The sequence below is a fragment of the Schistocerca serialis genome, chromosome 2 (genome assembly GCF_023864345.2).
Source record: "Schistocerca serialis cubense isolate TAMUIC-IGC-003099 chromosome 2, iqSchSeri2.2, whole genome shotgun sequence".
In the NCBI taxonomy this organism is placed as follows: domain Eukaryota; kingdom Metazoa; phylum Arthropoda; class Insecta; order Orthoptera; family Acrididae; genus Schistocerca; species Schistocerca serialis.
The window spans coordinates 769,571,089-769,589,504 of record NC_064639.1 but is presented as its reverse complement, the minus strand read 5'-3'; the positions used below and the strand labels follow the sequence as shown (position 1 = coordinate 769,589,504).

Sequence of the window (18,416 nt, the reverse complement as noted above, 5' to 3'; positions counted from 1 at the left end):
GTGCTCTTGTGAGGAGTTGGGTCTCGCCTTTCGGTCGGAGTAGGTTACAAGACTGAGCCCTCGCCGCTCTGGACAGCCGGCCTTCCGTTGGCTGTCTAATATACTTTTATTTGATTGTAACTGTTTGACGAAGTTGCTGAAGTTTCGACTTCAATGTAACTTTACGAATACAGTTGGCAATTGAGCGTTCTGCGTACAAGCGGCCTATGTTGTCTGTCTTGAGCAGTTTTGGCTAAAGTTGACTGTATCGGAGTTACAGTGTGACTTCGCTTGATAAAATCAATCACTGTACCGTCAGTGATTGCGTGGCGAGCCTTCTTCGTCTCCCTCAGAGGCGCATTTGTATTGCTAGGAAGTCTTTAGTGTGGAACAACCAGCCATCGCCTCCGGTACGCCAGATCGTGTTCTTGCAGTTAAGAAGACAGTTTGGTAATGTATGTCCGCAGCACTGGCAGATAGGGATTTTCCTAGGTGATAATCAGAGCTAAGCAGAGCGCGCCTGTTCGTCTTTCTCTAACTTTGTTCTGTCTTGGGTGTTCATCGTCTGAGTTCTCACTAATGTAGCAACAATTAATGTTGGGTTAGCTGTGTGTCTCCCTTAAGATTTGAGTGGCAAGGAATTGGCTCCATATACCACTTCGTCATAATCCTCACAATCTAGTTTAGGGACAACTTCACCTTCACAGCGTTTGTTTGAGTATCCAATTTGAGCCAATTTGGTGTATTGTAAATGTTTCATGTGTTTTTGTTTATTATTTTGTGTTTAGTCTTAATAAATCATGTTGTTATTTTGGACAGAACTTTCATTCTGTTAATCGGTAGAGCAACCCTATCATTTCTCACTACGTTAATGAAACCTTCGTTTATTTAACTTATTTATCAAATTAAATTATTGCAGGTGCCAAACTCTTTTCTACTCCACGGGCAGGGTTGATTACAGTCAGTTCGCGTATTTTTTTTTTAATCCATGTGCAACAGCAAAAGTCGGAGTTAGAATAGGGGGGGCTTAGAGCATCATTTACATAAGTAGATTCTAGAAGAATTTAGTGTTAAATACACTGCTAGCCCCGGCACCTCGCAAGGAGTAGAGAGGACGGGGAAGAGAAACAATTGATTAGTTTACATTTGTGATAAATGCATTTTGAATAACATGTTGGTAAAAATAATGATAAAGATATTTCTATGTGATTGATTGAAGTGATTTTTTTTCTTTCCTTGTGCAATTAGGATTTAGGTTGGTTCAAATGTGAAGATAAAAGGTTTCTTTGTGAACGAGTAAAATGCTGTTTATGGTTTTTTTGTGTAAATTGAAAAGAGTCTCTCCTGAAAGAAGCAAGATCTGTGTTGAATTAATGCAAAACTCAGGGGAACATCCGATCTGAGGGTATTATGCGTCTGCCAAACCCAGGTCCCCAGCTGTTAGTAGCCTCGTTTCCGATTTTCTGCTTTCAGTGCTACTATCTATCTATTACTATTCTATATCTGGCAGTATAAATGAGTATCTCTTACATATAGTATGCGTGCTGTATGAATATTTTAAGATAGGAGAACTCTGAGAAAGGAATGAGGAAGTTTAGAATCTTGAAAACAGGATGCGATAATAAGATTGGCTTTCCAATATGCGATGATATATTAATATTGATGATATATGTCTTTTTTGTTCTTTATAGCTGAGTATGTAAAGTGCTGTCTGTGGATTTCGTAAGTATATTGATTCCCTTCAAGGTGAAAGAAGAATTGTGGTTTTTGTAATTTACGTGGCCCTGAAATATTATTGTGGTAGTCAAATACGAGCAGTTTTTCAGCAAATGGAGAATGGAACAGAAATATGGATCCTTTCTGTAGTCTTGATTGATGTTGAGCCAAAGCCTGAAAAATTATTCTGCATTAATACTTGTCCTAGAAAAGTGACGTTTATGTGTTTTGCTGATGCTGTGAGCATTACAGCTTACTGTTTTCGCTGGTGCGGGATGCACTGCAGCCTATATGATTTGTACTGAGGAAATTTCCCTCTTGAAGGTAGAGGAAGATTAAATAATTTTGATTATGGGACCGAATGAAAGCTTGGTTTAAGGTAATAAGGATGAAGCAAAACATTTGTCATTTAAACTACAGGAGGATTCGGATCTTTTGTGTCTGTTGTAAGTTCAATATGTTAAGATGAAACTGTTTTACAGAATAGAGGAGACCACTATTTTGCCATTCATGAGAAACGAATCCAGAATAACCACCACAGGTGAAATAACTGATTTGGAAGCGAAAGGTAACTTAAAGAAGGAAAGAAATGGGTAAGAAAATGTAGTATAACCTGTATAATGAAAATATTTTTACCCTTCTCAGAGTCATCTGTGTGATTAATTCTTGTGATAACGTAATTTTAGATGAAATTTCTTACTGTTTTATGTGTGAATATATGAGTATGATAAATGTATAATTGCGTGTCTCTTATCAGGTGTGTCAACTGGTATAAATGTTTTGACATGTAAATAACCATTGTTCTTTTTACTGTGTATGTTTAAGGAAAGTTTCTCCATATTTATCATCTGACAAGACATATGCGGCGAGCGTCAGGAAGAGGACGAATTAGAACAATGGGGTAGTGGTGTAAACACTTTGTTGAAGTAGCATTGCAGTAGCTTGTTGGATTAACTAGTAGTGGATAGAAGTAGAATTTTGAGTAATACATGTTTATGGGTAGTTAGTTTGTAGTACAGACAACAGGTGTGCATGTGTGTGTGTGCGTGTAAATAACATGTGAACCCTATGCTGCCCTGACCTATACTTGCACAAGGCATAATCCTATTCATTGTAGTGAATTAATAAGTAGCATTTGATTGATTAAAACAGAAGTGAACCACATTAGTGATGTGGATTTAGATATTATATTGTCAGTTCATTTAATTTTTATTTTTATACTGTCAAGTCATTTCACTTTTATTTTTTTATATTGTCAAGTCACTTAACTTTTATGTTTATATTATCGATTCATCTAACTTTTTTTATTTAAAAAAAATTAAGTCTCACTTTTGTTCTTAAAAACTGTGAAAGACAATACTAAGTGGTATTATGTATGACATTTTGTAATCACTTAACTATGATGAACAATTTCCGTGAATGCAGTTGAGAACGTGAAAGCGAACCGGCTAAACTCTTACGAGACTGCGGCAGCAGCGAGGAGGAGGGCTAGTTGTAAACTGTCGGGTTTCCCAACAGGACACACTGTCAACCGGGCCACTTCGGGAGCGCGGTCAACCACAAAAGAAGGGTACGCGGCAAACACTTTCTTTGCACCCGGAGCTAATGGCCGGCCGCACCAGTGCGACCCTCTGTGGAGGCGATGACCTGAGATGGCCGAGCGGTCCACCGCGCGGAAATCCATCTGCTGGCAACGCACGCGATCGGGACGAGACGGCCGCGGTGAAACGACAAAAGACAGGGGATAAAGGGGCGTGGAGCCTTTTGACAGGTACTGTCCAGAGAAACTTGCAGACGCCAACGACGCCTATCGACATTTCCTGACGGATGCCTACTGTCAAGCGACAGTAAATCATGGTTCGATGTTCTCTGGTCGCTAAGGGTGGCACAAAGAAGAGCCATTAAGTGTCATCCTTGCCCAGGAATATCAAACCGGCGAGCCAATTGAGGATAACTCAAGAATGTAACAACACAAGGGGCGTGGAGCCTTTTGAGACATACTGTCCAGAGAAACTGGCAGACTTTAACGACGTCTATCAACATTTCCTGGCGGATGCCCACTGTCAAGCGACAGTAAATCATAGTTCAATGTTCTCTGGTAACTAAGGCTGGCACAAAGAAGAGCCATTAAGTGTCACCCTTGCCTAGGAATATCAACCTGGCGTGTCAAACGAGGATACCGCACGAATTTCACAACACAAACATGGAACCAAATCGAGATGTACGTGACACGGGCCACCAAGAGAAACTTCATGAGAGGGCACAGACGGCGGGATTGCACGCAACAGATGGACAAAAATCCCTACTGACAGCTGCGGCGACGAACCCCCCCCCTCCCCTTATATTGTGCCTCGGAACAGTGGAACTACTGAGTGTGTCAGTGAACAGTGATTATACACTTCTTAGTCCAATGCATATAAGTGTATTTCTGTCAGAGAAACTCTGACTCGTGTGTTTTGCAGGAGTTCGATTTATTGGTGTTTATTAGACTGACTCTTGTATTTTGCAGGTGTTCTATTTATTGTTTTCTTTAGACTTTGACTCTTGTATTTTGCAGCTGTTTTATTTACTGGTGGTTTTTTTTTTAGACGTTGACTATTGTACTTTCAGAGATGTTTTATTTCTCAATGTTTGTTTGTGTGTGTTGTATTAGATTTGTGATATTTTGTTTCGTAAATTCATTCCTGTGGCATTGCTTCGTTTATCAGTCAGATAGCTATTCATGCTCATTGGACTGTGATCGATTAGCCTTTGCATGGGGCATATTTATAGTGAGGAACCCCTTAAGGGTAACAATCACATAATTAATTCTAGTTTCAGTATAATGACACATTGATCATTGTTTGCTAACTAACCGAAAGATAGTAGAGTGATTAAATTAGTGCCAAAAAGTTATTTTAATTCTACAAATTATTAGTTTTATAAGATATAGAAGTTCTTTGTGGTAACCACTTTGTAAAACATGTTTTTTTTCTCTTATCGCTTTTTTTGCTATTGCGGATTGTGCATTGTAATGTTCTGCTTTATAATACTGATGTTATTTTCATGTTCTTTTTTAATTGCTGTGGCACCTTTGCTATTTTCATAAATTTTACTTGTTAATAAACAGTCCTAAATTTTCCTGTGATCAGTTGGCTCTTGCAATGAGCAAATACTGGTGAACTCCATAAGGGTAACAACCAGAAATTGTTTTCATATTAATGACACAGGAACCATTGTTTTTACTTGCTGACCGAATTAGGTCTACACTGTCTTTTAAATAGGTGTCACATATTGTTTTTTTCTCTTTGAAATTGGTAGATTCTAAAGATGTGTTGAAATTATTGTGTTTTAGCAAGTAGCTGGTGACCTTTTGCCTTTTCTTTACATTTTTGGTTTAAGTTGGGTGTGAGAAGCCTGCTTGGCAATGTCCTAGCATGGCCAGAAAATTCCCTGCACAGTCTTTTCCCGGAGCATTGGGGTTATGAAAGGTCTCTGTTGGATTCCTTTCATGTTAATTTCTTAAATATGTTGTCATTTATGGCATAAATTCCTCTTCTAAATTACTGTGGTGTTTCTGACTATCTGGGAGGAGACTGAGCAGTGGAACGTGTTACTTTTACACATCAACAAGAACGATCTGTCACACTACTACACTTTAAAACACAGCTTATAGGTAATTCATGTCACACAGTCTCATTCGGAACCTACATCCACTTTCTTTTATATACTGTATATGATAAGATACTGTCATCCCCCTTCCCTTCTGTGTGAGAGGATGAATGAGCAAGTGTATTTCTAGTTGCATGCTGGATGGTAGCAGACAAGCCTGTCTGCTAGAGAACAGTAGGACCAACGTCAGAACAGGTAGCTACGCTTTCTAAAAGCAAAGAGGTTTCTATCCTTAGTATGGTCCTGTCCACCCCTTGTCATGTTGGTATAGGAAGCTGCCCCTCTGGCCACTTCCGTTTGTATTTGTGAGCCACCCTCAGGAAGGGACCAGGTCAGTCTGTCCATGGCGAGCGTCTGAAGTGGTAAGATCTCCGGCTAAGCGCGTGTCTGCTAAATCCGTAGGACAATGGATTTCTTAAGTTCAGCCTAACTGAAAATTTAATCACCTTTATTTCAGGTTTAGCTTTAAAATATCTAATGTTATCTTAAATTGCAGCGCAGTGTAATTCGAGTGTGAAGTTCAGAAAATATTCCGGTAGTTGCTTTGTCACTACTTTGTGAGTAAAGTGGAACCACGTGTTGATCAGTAACTCTAACTAAGATCATCAATCTTAAATGCGAATGTGCGTGAGATTATAACATCTCGCCTTGACAATATTTTTCAATACAGCAACTTTTCTTTATGTTCAACCCACGTGGGGTGTACTTTGTGAGTCCGGTACCACGTGCTCATACAATGGTTTGACCCATCAGGTTAATAGTAAGACGATAGTAACCAGTTTGAGGTTTTTCTTTTGTAAATTGCTTTCGATCTAATTTATTTTAATTATCAAAATTATTGTGGAGTTACACTCTTTGTGTAAACCAAGTTGACCACGTGAAGCATGTGGTGTAATCATCAAAGTAGCCCTCAGCTACTCTTTTTGGGAAGATTTCACAGGGAGTTAGTATGAATTTAGTATACCAGTGTGTGGTAATTACATGACAGACAGGATTGTGCTACGAACGTAACTTCTTTTGGGTGAAAATTGAATCGGTTGGTTGTGGTTAATTTCCTCTTGCATATGTTTCAACGTTCTTCGTGTGTTATTTTATGGCTGCAGTGTTGTATGCAGTCTCCCAATCTTGGCTCCATATTTGATGTGTTCCGTAAGATTACGATCTCACATTTTCACAATTCTAAATAAGGGACCAACTTAGTTATGAATCGAGTTTAATATGCTGAAATTTCAGTGATAAATGTTAAAATAAATTTCCAAATATAAACTGATTTATTTCTTTTTTTAAATTCTCTTTTTTATATACATATCACTTGTTGTCGTATGACTATTAAAAGATTATAATTAATGTTAGTCTGGTTGGGAATTTGGTAAGCTAGACTGGATACCTGGTGAAACAGTTGCTCAGTAATGCAAGGTTAACTTCCCCAGACAGCACACAGGTTTTAACCCGCTTTTATTGTCTATCAGCACCGCTTACACCACAAATTAAAGCAACAACGTTACAAGTGTTACATAGCATTGTACAAAAAAGCTTGCCCCTTGTGTGTGATGAGATGGAATTGCCATTCACGAGCAGTAAAAGACGTTTTTGAAAACAGGGAAAAGTCGTGTTATTGTTATGGAAGTCACTGAAACAAGCCTTGAGCATAAAACTATCTCCTATTATTGAAAAAGCTGATTCGTACAAAGACGGCGTGATAATGAAGTCATTTTCTGACTATCATTTTTCTATAAGACGTACTTTTTAATCAGTTTCAGAAGAAGATAACCGAACCGACCACAGCAACGCAAGACAACCAGAACATTGAAGCGGTAATGCAAAACATCAGAGATGACAATTATTCCATGCTTAACAAGATTAGTTTCGAAAATGGTGAAACGATGCCCGCCAAGAAGCCACGGATTCTTGATGGGCCCCAAAAAAGAGATGCTTTGGAAGTGTGCGATGCCTTCCTTTCTGGAATATAATTACATTTTCAGTTCATTGGACACCGCATTGCAGCCAGCTTATTTGAAGTAAATCAGTTTGACAAACACATCACAGATTTTCCTGGCAAATACCTTGAAATTAAAGACACGTACTTTTCTGGAAAAAAGAAAGTTGAAGGGCGCGATTCAGTTCTTCTACGCTGGGCCTGAGTTGAGAGCAGTTGCATTTCTCTCGCTGATTCTAGAGGATGAACTTCGTGACACATTCGACGACGAGACTGTCACAATTCTGAAACTGCTAACCACGACGCCTATCTCGACCTCAGAACCTGGGCGGTGCTTTTCAATGCTCAAGAAAGTTAAAACGTTCCTACGAAGCACCATGAAAGAAGAATGAGTGCCTTAGGGATGCTTTCCTGTGAAAAGTCGTTAGTGTGTAAAATTGAACATATCAATCTGAGATGACAGGTTTATTCCCCACAAGAAGGAGCGATGAATCTATTTACAATATCGTTCCTACTAATTATTTTGAAGCTGTCTTCCCAAAGTCATGGAGTCGCTGCTTTTAGTGAGTACAATGCTTTTATTTTTAAACATTGGTAATTTCATTAAATTTGCTTCGCAAAATCCAGATTACAAGTTCGAATAATTTATACATGCTCTGTTATTTCTCGTACTGGCACTCATGTCGTAGCGGACACTTTTCTGATAGCCACGAACGTAAAGCAGACGAAGAGTCTTGGCTGTCGAGGGTACAAGAGTGGAGTGGGGGGAGAAGCCACGCCTCCCTCTCACAGGGCTGGCCTGTGTTCCGTGCTCCTGGGAAAGCAGAACTGATGTAATAATGTACATACGGATCGCTGATTCCATCTGGTGTTGTGAGAATCATATTCGAACCCTATGACAGAGCAAGATTGCTCTCTGCACTCATTTCAAAATAAGAAAAGGAACAGTCTGGAGCCGAGGGACCGCTACAGTCGCAGGTTCGAATCCTGCCTCGGGCATGGATGTGTGTGATGTCCTTAGGTTAGTTGGGTTTAATTAGTTCTAAGTTCTAGGCGATTGATGACCTCAGAAGTTAAGTCGCATAGTGCTCAGAGCCATTTAAGAAAAGGAAACAACCAGCAATCTCAACTCAAAGCAAAGCGGAGCACATAAATCATTTGGTAACGGCTAGAGCGCAATTGTTAGCTGAGGTTGGTGGCGTCGTTACGTGGTAGTTACAGGCCCGATCTCCGCCGGTATCTTAACCTACACCCCCTGGTTATGACTGCCACGTTTAAGTTCAAATGGTTCAAATGACTCTAAGCACTATGGGACTTAACATCTGAGCTCATCAGTCCCTTAGACTTAGAAGTACTTAAACCTAACTAACCTAAGGACATCACACTCATCCATGCCCAAGGCAGGATTCGAGCCTACGACCGTAACGGCAGCTCGGTTCCGGACTGAAGCGGCCGGCCACGTGTAAGTGACCGAACATGGCCTGCGAGGAGTGAAGAACTGTGCTGTTGATATGTGTGCGCGCGTGTGCATTTGTGTGCGAGAGAGATTTTCGGAATTAGTGTTACGTTTTATATCTCATGCAGACATGCGAAAAAGATATCTAAAGCAACTTCTCTCTCTCTCTCTCTCTCTCTCTCTCTCTCTCTCTCTCTCTCATACAAACACTTGCTATCATGTTCTACAGGAATATATCAATCTCCTACTGTGCATAAGAAGAGCGCTGTTGTAATAAGTGTTTATTTCTGTTTCTCTATACGTTTAGTTTGATATAATATTTTGTGAAATATATGAATTATCGACAAAATTCCGTAATACACTCGATGCTACCAAACTATTTTTTTTTTTTTTTTTTTTTTTTTTTTGCACCACCAAATGGAATGCTTCAGCGGCGGCCACTGGTCGTGACTATTTATTTGGCTGTGGCTGGAGCGAGGTGTGGAGGTTCAAACTCCCACAACGAGGAGCAGTCTGGTGGACGGCAGCCAAACGGCAACATTAGCCTCGAGCCAGGGACCGTGGGTAGCAGCGGACGAGACTTCGTGCGACGTCGGGCCACGGGAGACACGCCGCCCGCTCTTGTTTACGTCCTGGCGTGGCTGACTCATAGAGTTTGCCGGTGGTAGCGCCCCGTTATATTAGCAGGACGGGGCGGTTGCTGTCGTCACCAGTGGGGAGGTGTGAGAGTGAAGAAGGCTCGACAGCTAGGGCTGTCCAACTAGGAGATAGCCGCGGCGTGTGTTTCGCTGAGACGGTGAAAGAACGTTGTGCCGGTTGTGTCCAGTGCAAAATTTTGTAATGCAGACGACGGTGTGTGGTTGGACCAAATTAAATTGCGCGAGAAATCACACTGCACCACGGCGAGGCCGTTGAAGGGGCAAGTGTTTTAGAACCTGAAATTCTGTATTTTACTGCTCAATGCGATTTAAGAGATTTCGATCTGTTTTACTACTGGCGTTTATTGAACCGCGCTCTCATTTACTGTCGGCTGTGGCCAGCAGTGGGTAACTTGTTGTTTGTTCTGTTAATTATGCTCGATACTCTTGTTAATTAGTGGTTTTAGTTTTGGGTGACGGCTTTTGATGGCGTATGCTTTGAGATACTGTGTTTGGGGTTAAGATTTGATTATTGGAGTTATTCTTGTTGCCCCTTTACAGTTGCTCTATTATTAATGATATTGATACTGCGTGAAGAGTTTGACAGAGCACTGAAAGACCTGCGTCGAAACAAGGCCCCGGGAGTAGGCAACATTCCATTGGAACTACTGACGGCCTTGGGAGAGCCAGTCCTGACAAAACTCTACCATCTGGTGAGCAAGATGTATGAGACAGGCGAAATACCCTCAGACTTCAAGAAGAATATAATAATTCCAATCCCAAAGAAAGCAGGTGTTCACAGATGTGAAAATTACCGAACTATCAGTTTAATAAGTCACGGCTGCAAAATACTAACGCTAATTCTTTACAGACGAATGGAAAAACTAGTAGAAGCCGACCTAGGGGAAGATCAGTCTGGATTCCGTAGAAATATTGGAACACGTGAGGCAATACTGACCCTACGACTTATCTTAGAAGCTAGATTAAGGAAAGGCAAACCTACGTTTCTAGCATTTGAAGACTTAAAGAAAGCTTTTGACAATGTTGACTGGAATACACTCTTTCAAATTCTGAAGGTGGCAGGGGTAAAATACAGGGAGCGAAAGGCTATTTACAATTTGTATAGAAACCAAATGGCAGTTATAAGAGTTGAGGGGCACGAAAGGGAAGCAGTGGCCGGGAAGGGAGTGAGACAGGGTTGTAGCCTTTCCCCGATGTTATTCAATCTGTATTTTGAGCAAGCAGTGAAGGAAACAAAAGAAAAATTCGGAGTGGGTATTAAAATCCATGGAGAAGAAATAAAAACTTTAAGGTTCGCCGATGACATTGTAATTCTGTCAGAGACAGCAAAGGACTTGGAAGAGCAGTTGAACGGAATGGATAGTATCTTGAAAGGAGGATATAAGATGAACATCAACAAAAGCAAAACGAGGATAATGGAATGTAGTCAAATTAAGTCTGGTGATGCTGAGGGTATTAGATTAGGAAATGAGACACTTAAAGTAGTAAAGGAGTTTTGCTATTTGAGGAGCAAAATAACTGATCATGGTCGAATTAGAGAGGATATAAAATGTAGACTGGCAATGGCAAGGAAAGCGTTTCTGAAGAAGAGAAATTTGTTAACATCGAGTGTAGATTTAAGTGTCAGGAAGTCGTTTCTGAAAGTATTTGTATGGAGTGTAGCCATGTATGGAAGTGAAACATGGAAGATAAATAGTTTAGACAAGAAGAGAATAGAAGCTTTCGAAGTGTGGTGCTACAGAAGAATGCTGAAGATTAGATGGGTAGATCACATAACTAATGAGGTGGTGTTGAATAGGATTGGGGAGAAGAGAAGTTTGTGGCACAACTTGACTGGAAGAAGGGATCGGTTGGTAGGACATGTTCTGAGGCATCAAGGGAGACCAATTTAGTATTGGAGGGCAGCGTAAAGGGTAAAAATCGTAGAGGGAGACAAAGAGATGAATACACCAAGCAGATTCAGAAGGATGTAGGTTGCAGTAGGTACTGGGAGATGGAGAGGCTTGCACAGGATAGAGTAGCATGGAGAGCTGCATCAAACCAGTCTCAGGGCTGAAGACTACAACAACAACAACATTGTTTTGCCCCTCTATATTGTAAAGCTGAAGGTATGTTTAGGGGCAGCAAATCTTATCGATTGTTATACTGTGCTGTAATAAGTTGGTTTTTATAAATTGAGCGCTGTATTATTCGCTTGTGATCATCCTGTGTACGCATTCAGTTTTATTGTTGTTGTATTAATAAACGTATGTTAACCTTGGTAAGGATTTACGCTAACACAACCTTCCGCCACTTCCACTCCCACAATACTTATCCTTGCACCACAATACTTATCCTTAAAATGAAAAGGCACTAACCTGTGCGAGCTTCCAAAAGTAGCATATCAATGCATTTAGAGGATGACACTTCCTTTGTCCAAGAGAGCCAATGTCTCCCTTCAGCAATATCAGAGAGGAGATTTTTAAAGCTGTAACGCAAGCTAAGGCTAAATTATGAGTTTTCTGTTTTATTATTCAGTTTTTAAATATTTATGGGGTATTTTGCTTCGTTCTTTGACAATGTATTTATGAATAAAGGAATAAAAGTATAAGTACCTCAGCAGAAGTCGTTCGAGCTCTAATCGTGGGTTTCTGTTTGATGGACTGCAGAGTGCGCTATTAATCACTGCCCGCGATATTCGTTTTCCTCCTGAATTATTTCTGGGCGCATTTTTTTTTTTAAGAATAAAATTGTACTCTTACGGTTTTTGTATGGTGATTCAGTTGCCCCTACCGATGTCGTTTTATGCAGCCTGCAATGTCCTATCTGGCTTTCATAAACCACAGGCGAGTTTTTCATATTCTCTCGCTCGCTATGCGCTAACTATTAGTTATATAGAAAAAATGAACAGGAAATTTAATGTAGTTAATTTTGTACTGGAATTCGTTTTTGCTGGAGTCCGAGGTTTTCAAGTCATTCAAGGAAAGTGTGCAAAAATGACCTTCAAACGCACCTCCACACCTACACCCGCCCGTCACCAATCAGGATTTCTAGTATGATGTTCATGGCACTCCCTCCTTCCATTGTACAAAAATTTCCGACCACACGATCTATTCCCAATATTCGACCTTTTTTGGTCTCTATTGCTTGGACAATTACGTCACCAGCATAGTCGGCTATCTCGTTAACATTATTAATTTAAAATGTCAATGAGAGTAATGAAAGAAAAACAAGTAATGAAAGAAAAACAAGTAACGAAAGAAAAACGACTTTTGTAAACGATATGCTAACGTTGACAATTCAGTCCGAACTTAACTCTTACAAGCACTCTAGTTTCGTAGTCAGAAGGTCTGACGAACACAATGATATAATTGTTTATGTTATACAGTTAAAGTTCACAAAATAGTTAGATAAAATTGACGGAAACCTCAGTTTCACAATTTGTAAGTGTTCGACTAAGCGTGATCTTAGCTAGTCAATGAAGACCAAAAAGGGTCGAACGTGGGAAACGATACGTGCAGTTGCAAATTTTTGTTCAGTTGTTGGAGAGGGAGTGCAGTGAACAACATACTACAAATCCTGACGTGAGAGATCATTGTGGGGGTGGAGGTGGGCTTGAATGTCACTTTTGTAAGTTTTTCGTGAATAACCCGAAAACTACGGCCTAAAACGGAAATGCAACCCATTAGAAAATTTTGCTACATTAAACTTCCTACAAAAAAAGTCCTGTTCATTTTTTTCTGTAGGACCAACAGCTTGCGCATAGCGAGAGAGAGAATATGGAAATTTCGGGCGTGGTTCACGAACGCCAGTTGAATATTGCGGGTTGGATAAAACGACATCGTAATGGGCAGGTGAATCACCCTGTACAATCGAACGACATCTCTTGATAATCTATGATGTCAAAGAAGGATCGGTTTACGTTATCGAGCTAAATAGCATCCTTAACAGAATCTGCAAAGTCATCGCTGTCTGATTGTGAATGCTAGGCCGATTGGATAACGGGGTACATGACAACCGGCTGTGGTCGTTCTGAGGTAGCATCCAACATTAACCTTAAGTGATTTACGGAGACCATTGTGGCCTGAGAGGGTTTTGAACTGAGAACTTTCATTTCAGTTATGTTGTTGCAGTGCTCGTACAGTACATTTATTAGTTTCGTACAAAATTTGGCCTTTACCAAACGGAGCACACAGACACACTAGGATTCATTGTACACCCGTAATAAGTGTAGAATGTGGACACTGTAGGCACGACATATACCTCACCGCGCAGCTTAATACTCATCAGTGATTTTGTTGGAAGTAGAAATACTTCTTGCATATTAGGAATAGATAAAGTTTATAGATGAACTCCTGGAACATGTTTATGTATTGTCTGTAATGTAAGGAATAAACTGAATATAAGGTTTACGTTTGCTTTTACATGTTTTTGTTAGTATATTTATTCTTCTACAGACAATGTTCAAAATGAAAAGTCCACGTATGTGAATACTCACTGCATGTGTTACGATACATTTCGTTCACGTTAGCTCTCTCATTTCTCCCAAGACATACTTCAAAATAAGAATAACCCATGATCTGAATTCTTTTTTGAAGACTGTATGTAAGCGAAATTTATAGATCTGCGGTATTTAACTCAATGTGTGATGTGTACTGTCTTTTTGGATAAGAAACATCACATCAGGAATGTCAAGAACATACCTTTGTTAACGTCTCATTTGTGTTCTGCGTAAGATCGAAACCGGATTGTACTTCCTATAGTAAGCATTTGTGAAAATACTATTTTGTATTGCAAAAAGGGAAGGTATTTAGGGCGACTATACCACCACCATAAAGGTATTAATGAAACAACCAGCAGAAGGCATGGTAAATGAAATTTGCGCAGGAACTGAGTGGTTCTCTGCGAATAAATTAACAAATTGTAACTGTATCACTCTATAAAAATCAGAACAACACGATTATTAACTTCTAGAAAGTGGAGGAAGTCAGCATTTATAAAAAATTTAAAAAATACATTTCTTGTAAATATGTATCAGTATAAACGGATCAAAGTTTATTTTTTGTTTTGATGAGTATGGCAATACTAATCTTGGTGATGAAAATGCAGTAAATCAGCTTAAACACATTTTCAGCTTTTTAAAGTCCAATGGCACACAGTTTTAAAACAATTAATGTCCGTCGTAGGAACTACGTATGATATTTCGCGGTTGTCTTTTTGATAACTTCCAAGCATTTAAGCTGGTAAGCAGCATTCTCTCAGCATACTGATGGGGGAAGGTAAACTAGACAACACCAATAACCTGGGTTTTCTAGCTAGAGAGGCAAAAGCTGCTGAAGGTGAAATGTAAGCACTGGCGAGTAGCTACGTCGGTGCATGAGATACGATAGTCAGGTTACTAATGTTCAACTCGATTGTGTTACGCAATTTAATTTCTACATTAAAACAATTACGGAATAAAAATCCATTTAAAACTGAGATTGTTCCATTGATATCCAACTAGAAGTTTTTATACTACTCTTAATATTTATTACACTGGTAAGAGACTTAATCACATATGCTTCAGCCGTCGACGTAATTGACTTCTACCGCGAGAGAACCTCTGCCAATTAGGATGAAGTTTGCTTTGAACAAAGACGGAATAAATTCACAAAATGTTCTCCAAAAAATGTAATTGCCTTGCTGGAGAGCCAATGTCGTATTCTAAACGAAACTGAGAAGCATTACCGTCTAACCATTTATGAATTGGGATGTAGAAAAAGTGATGTGTGTATTTACGAAGAATATGCAGAGCACCTCTTCAGTCGATAATCGATACCTCGCCATTACTGCAACCGTTACAAGGATTGCAACATCTATACCTATGTTAGTAACACGTCTGCTGCTCCTAATGCATTTCGATGGCAGTTCTCTATTAAGTAATACACCTTCACTTCGTTTGCAAGAATTGGTTGCATACCTGTTATAGATTATCGGAAAATTGTGTTGGAATGTGATATATCCAACGTACAGCCAGATGTTGGTATTCTCTGAATACGTGTTTGTTCCTATGAAGGACAGATTTCAAGGACAAATTTGATGATACAACTAAGGAGGAAGTAGACGAAAATGTGGTTGCGAGAATGCACCGCTGATTAAGAGGAGCCGGCCGGTGTGGCCGAGCGGTTCTAGGCTCTTCAGTCTGGAACCGCGCGACCGCTACGGTCGCAGGTTCGAATCCTGCCTCGGGCATGGATGTGTGTGATGTTCTTAGGTTAGTTAGGTTTAAGTAGTTCTAAGTTCAAGGGGATTGATGACCTCATGTTTAGTCCCATAATGCTCAGAGCCATTTGAACCATTTGATTAAGAGGATTCCAGAGCTGAGTTCAATGATACATCGTTTTTAACGGAGAAGAGCAGTAATTTTAGAGCTACTGTAGCTATATGTTTTTTTAACTACGTTAATTGAAGAAGTTATGAACGTTGCATTACTTTTGGCTCAATACTTACCTCATGACGAAGCTCCGAATTTACAGCAATTACAAACACACCCTATCACACGGTCTATACTACAGCTACACCTTTTTGACGGCGACTTACTTGTCACTCGGTTTCAAGAGTTCGTAGATTGATTCCATAACAGTGTCAAGGAGGCTGTGTAGCTTTTCGTTATGAGGCGTGCCCGGTGCGAAGCGAGGCACGAGGTCCAGCAAAATGTGTGTAGCGCGGCGGCTGGCGACTTGTGCGAGGTAAAGTTGAGAGTCCGGCTCCCACCGATAGAGAGTCTCGTGCCCAAGAAGCGGGTACTTGTCGGCCAGTCGCCGGCCCTCTCGCTCCTCGAACACGATGGACGTGGCGTGGAGTCGCGCCAGCGCCTTTAGCACGCACTCGCACTGGTGGACGTCCAGTGGCTTCATGGGGTCCAACACGCGAAAGCCGGCCAAAGCCAGATCCTCCAACACCAGCAAGTCCGGCCGCAAGTAGTAGCATTGCGGGACAGTGCCCAGGTACGTAGCAGCCTCGTACTCCGAGCAGCGCAGGTGTTTCTGCACGTCCCTAAGGAGATCACCGTAGTACAGGACCTCCTTCTGGTAGGCCACAGACGCCATAGCGAAACTCCTCCTGTAGGCGTCATCCAGAGGCACCGACTTCACGAAGAACTGCGGTTCGATGGTCTTCGCCCCTCGGCTTTCCTTGTCGCCTAGTGACACCGATGTACGCAGCTTCAGGTGATCGCCCATGAAGCCCTTCATGTCTGTGCTAAGGGGAGCCACTGCAAACCATGCCAACTCGAAGTCGTCCCTCTGCAGGTGCCTCTTTACGATCTTGCGACATTCCTCTCGTGACAGTGCTGAGGTGGAGCTCATGTCAGACGTCAGCTCCTCCCGTACTGGTAGACAACACAATAGCAGGTCGGCTGCGAAAAGACAGATTATTTATACTAGTGCCCTAACCTGCCAGCGGTAATAAATGCAGTAGGGGAGGGGGGCGGACTTTACCTGCGATTATTTTTAGGTGAGTACTTAAGTGTCACGTTGTATAACGAACGGTTTATCACATTGCAGCACGTCACATACCTGTACAGCTTTTATTGCACCAGATAGCTTTAAGAGTCATATGATAAACCCTGTTACAAGGGTCGTCCACTCGAAGGTCAATGTTGAGCATGCCGAGTTTGTGACGTCATAGCGTGTAAAACGCACGCCCGGGGGTCTTTCCGAACGTGCAGAGCAATATCAAGTATGTCAGATATTTTGAACGCTCCTACGAACGTAGACCAAGGTGATGGAAGGACGTTATCTACGTCACATGTAGGTTATCTCTTTTCAGTAAGGCGCCCGAGACGGGACATCGTGAATAAAATGATCCGCACTGGTTGTAAAATACTTTTTCTCAAAAGTCGCGATCGGTTTCGCGTCGATTGAAGACTCATCCTCAGGTGATACTTACAAAATTAATAACAAAAAAATTTTTTACAAATAATTCTTAACATATTGTCTGAAGAAAAGAAGGATACTAAAAAGCAGTATTGTACAGCAATACTCGAAGAATACTCACAGGTTGTTTTGTAAATAGGCTGTTTAGGTTTTTATGTTGGTAACGCCTTGTAGCGCTCTATATGAAAATCATTGACTGTGCTGTGTGCAGTCTGTGGCTGATTTGCATTGTTGTTTGCTATTGTAGTGTTGGGCAGTTGGCTGCTAACAGCGCGTAGCGTTGCGCAGTTGGAGGTCAGCCGCCAGCAGTGGTAGATGTGGGGAGAGAGATGGCGGAGTTTTGAGAGCGGATGATCTGGACGTGTGTCCATCAGAGACAGTAAATTTGTAAGACTGGATGTCATGAACTGATATGTATATATTACGACTTTTGAACACTATTAAGGTAAATACATTGTTTGTTCTTTATCAAAATCTTTCATTTGCTAACTATGCCTATCAGTAGTTAGTAACTTAAGTAGATAGAATCTTTTATTTAGCTGGCAGTATTGGCGCTCGCTGTATTGCAGTAGTTTGAGTAACGAAGATTTTTGTGAGGTAAGTGATTCATGAAAGGTATAGGTTATTGTTAGTCAGGGCCATTCTTTTGTAGGGATTTTTGAAAGTCAGATTGCTTTGCGCTAAAAATATTGTTTGTCAGTTTAGTGTTGGTCAGAATAAGTAAAGAGAGAAATGTCTGAGTACGTTCAGTTTTGCTCAGCTCTTTGAAAATTAAATAATGTAAGAGGTTTATCAGCACAGTCATTCACTAATTTTTCTAAGGGGACGTTTCATATGTCGACCCTTAGCCGAGGATACCTCACTGGAATCTTCTGATTTTTTCTTGTAGTTTGTGTAATTAGTGTAGCTTTTGTTTATTGCTAGCGCGTAATAGTAGAGAGAATCTCCTTTGTAGTTGCAGTCTTTCATTGTTGTACAGTAAAACAGTTGTGGCATGCGTGTAGATTTGCACCAAGTATTTCGCAGCTGCGCTTGCGATTAACTAGATATTATTTTCAGTGCTATGTTAATGTGTTCTCTTATTTTTGCTCTTCAAATTGTGCTTTTCTGTGTTATCGTGAGAA

General features: G+C 40.7%; 1 protein-coding gene across 1 annotated transcript in view; it reads right to left on the bottom strand.

Moving 5' to 3' along the window:
• The window catches only part of LOC126456392 (uncharacterized), a 45,574-nt gene extending 28,551 nt beyond the window's left edge, over positions 1-17,023 (bottom strand). The window contains exons 1-3 of the mRNA XM_050092146.1: positions 16,933-17,023; positions 15,956-16,772; positions 11,755-11,864 (exon numbers count right to left, since the gene is read on the bottom strand). Coding sequence (XP_049948103.1) covers positions 11,755-11,864; positions 15,956-16,772; positions 16,933-17,023 — 1,018 coding nt within the window. The remainder of the gene's footprint in view (positions 1-11,754; positions 11,865-15,955; positions 16,773-16,932) is intronic.
• Between the last annotated feature and the right edge of the window lie 1,393 nt (positions 17,024-18,416).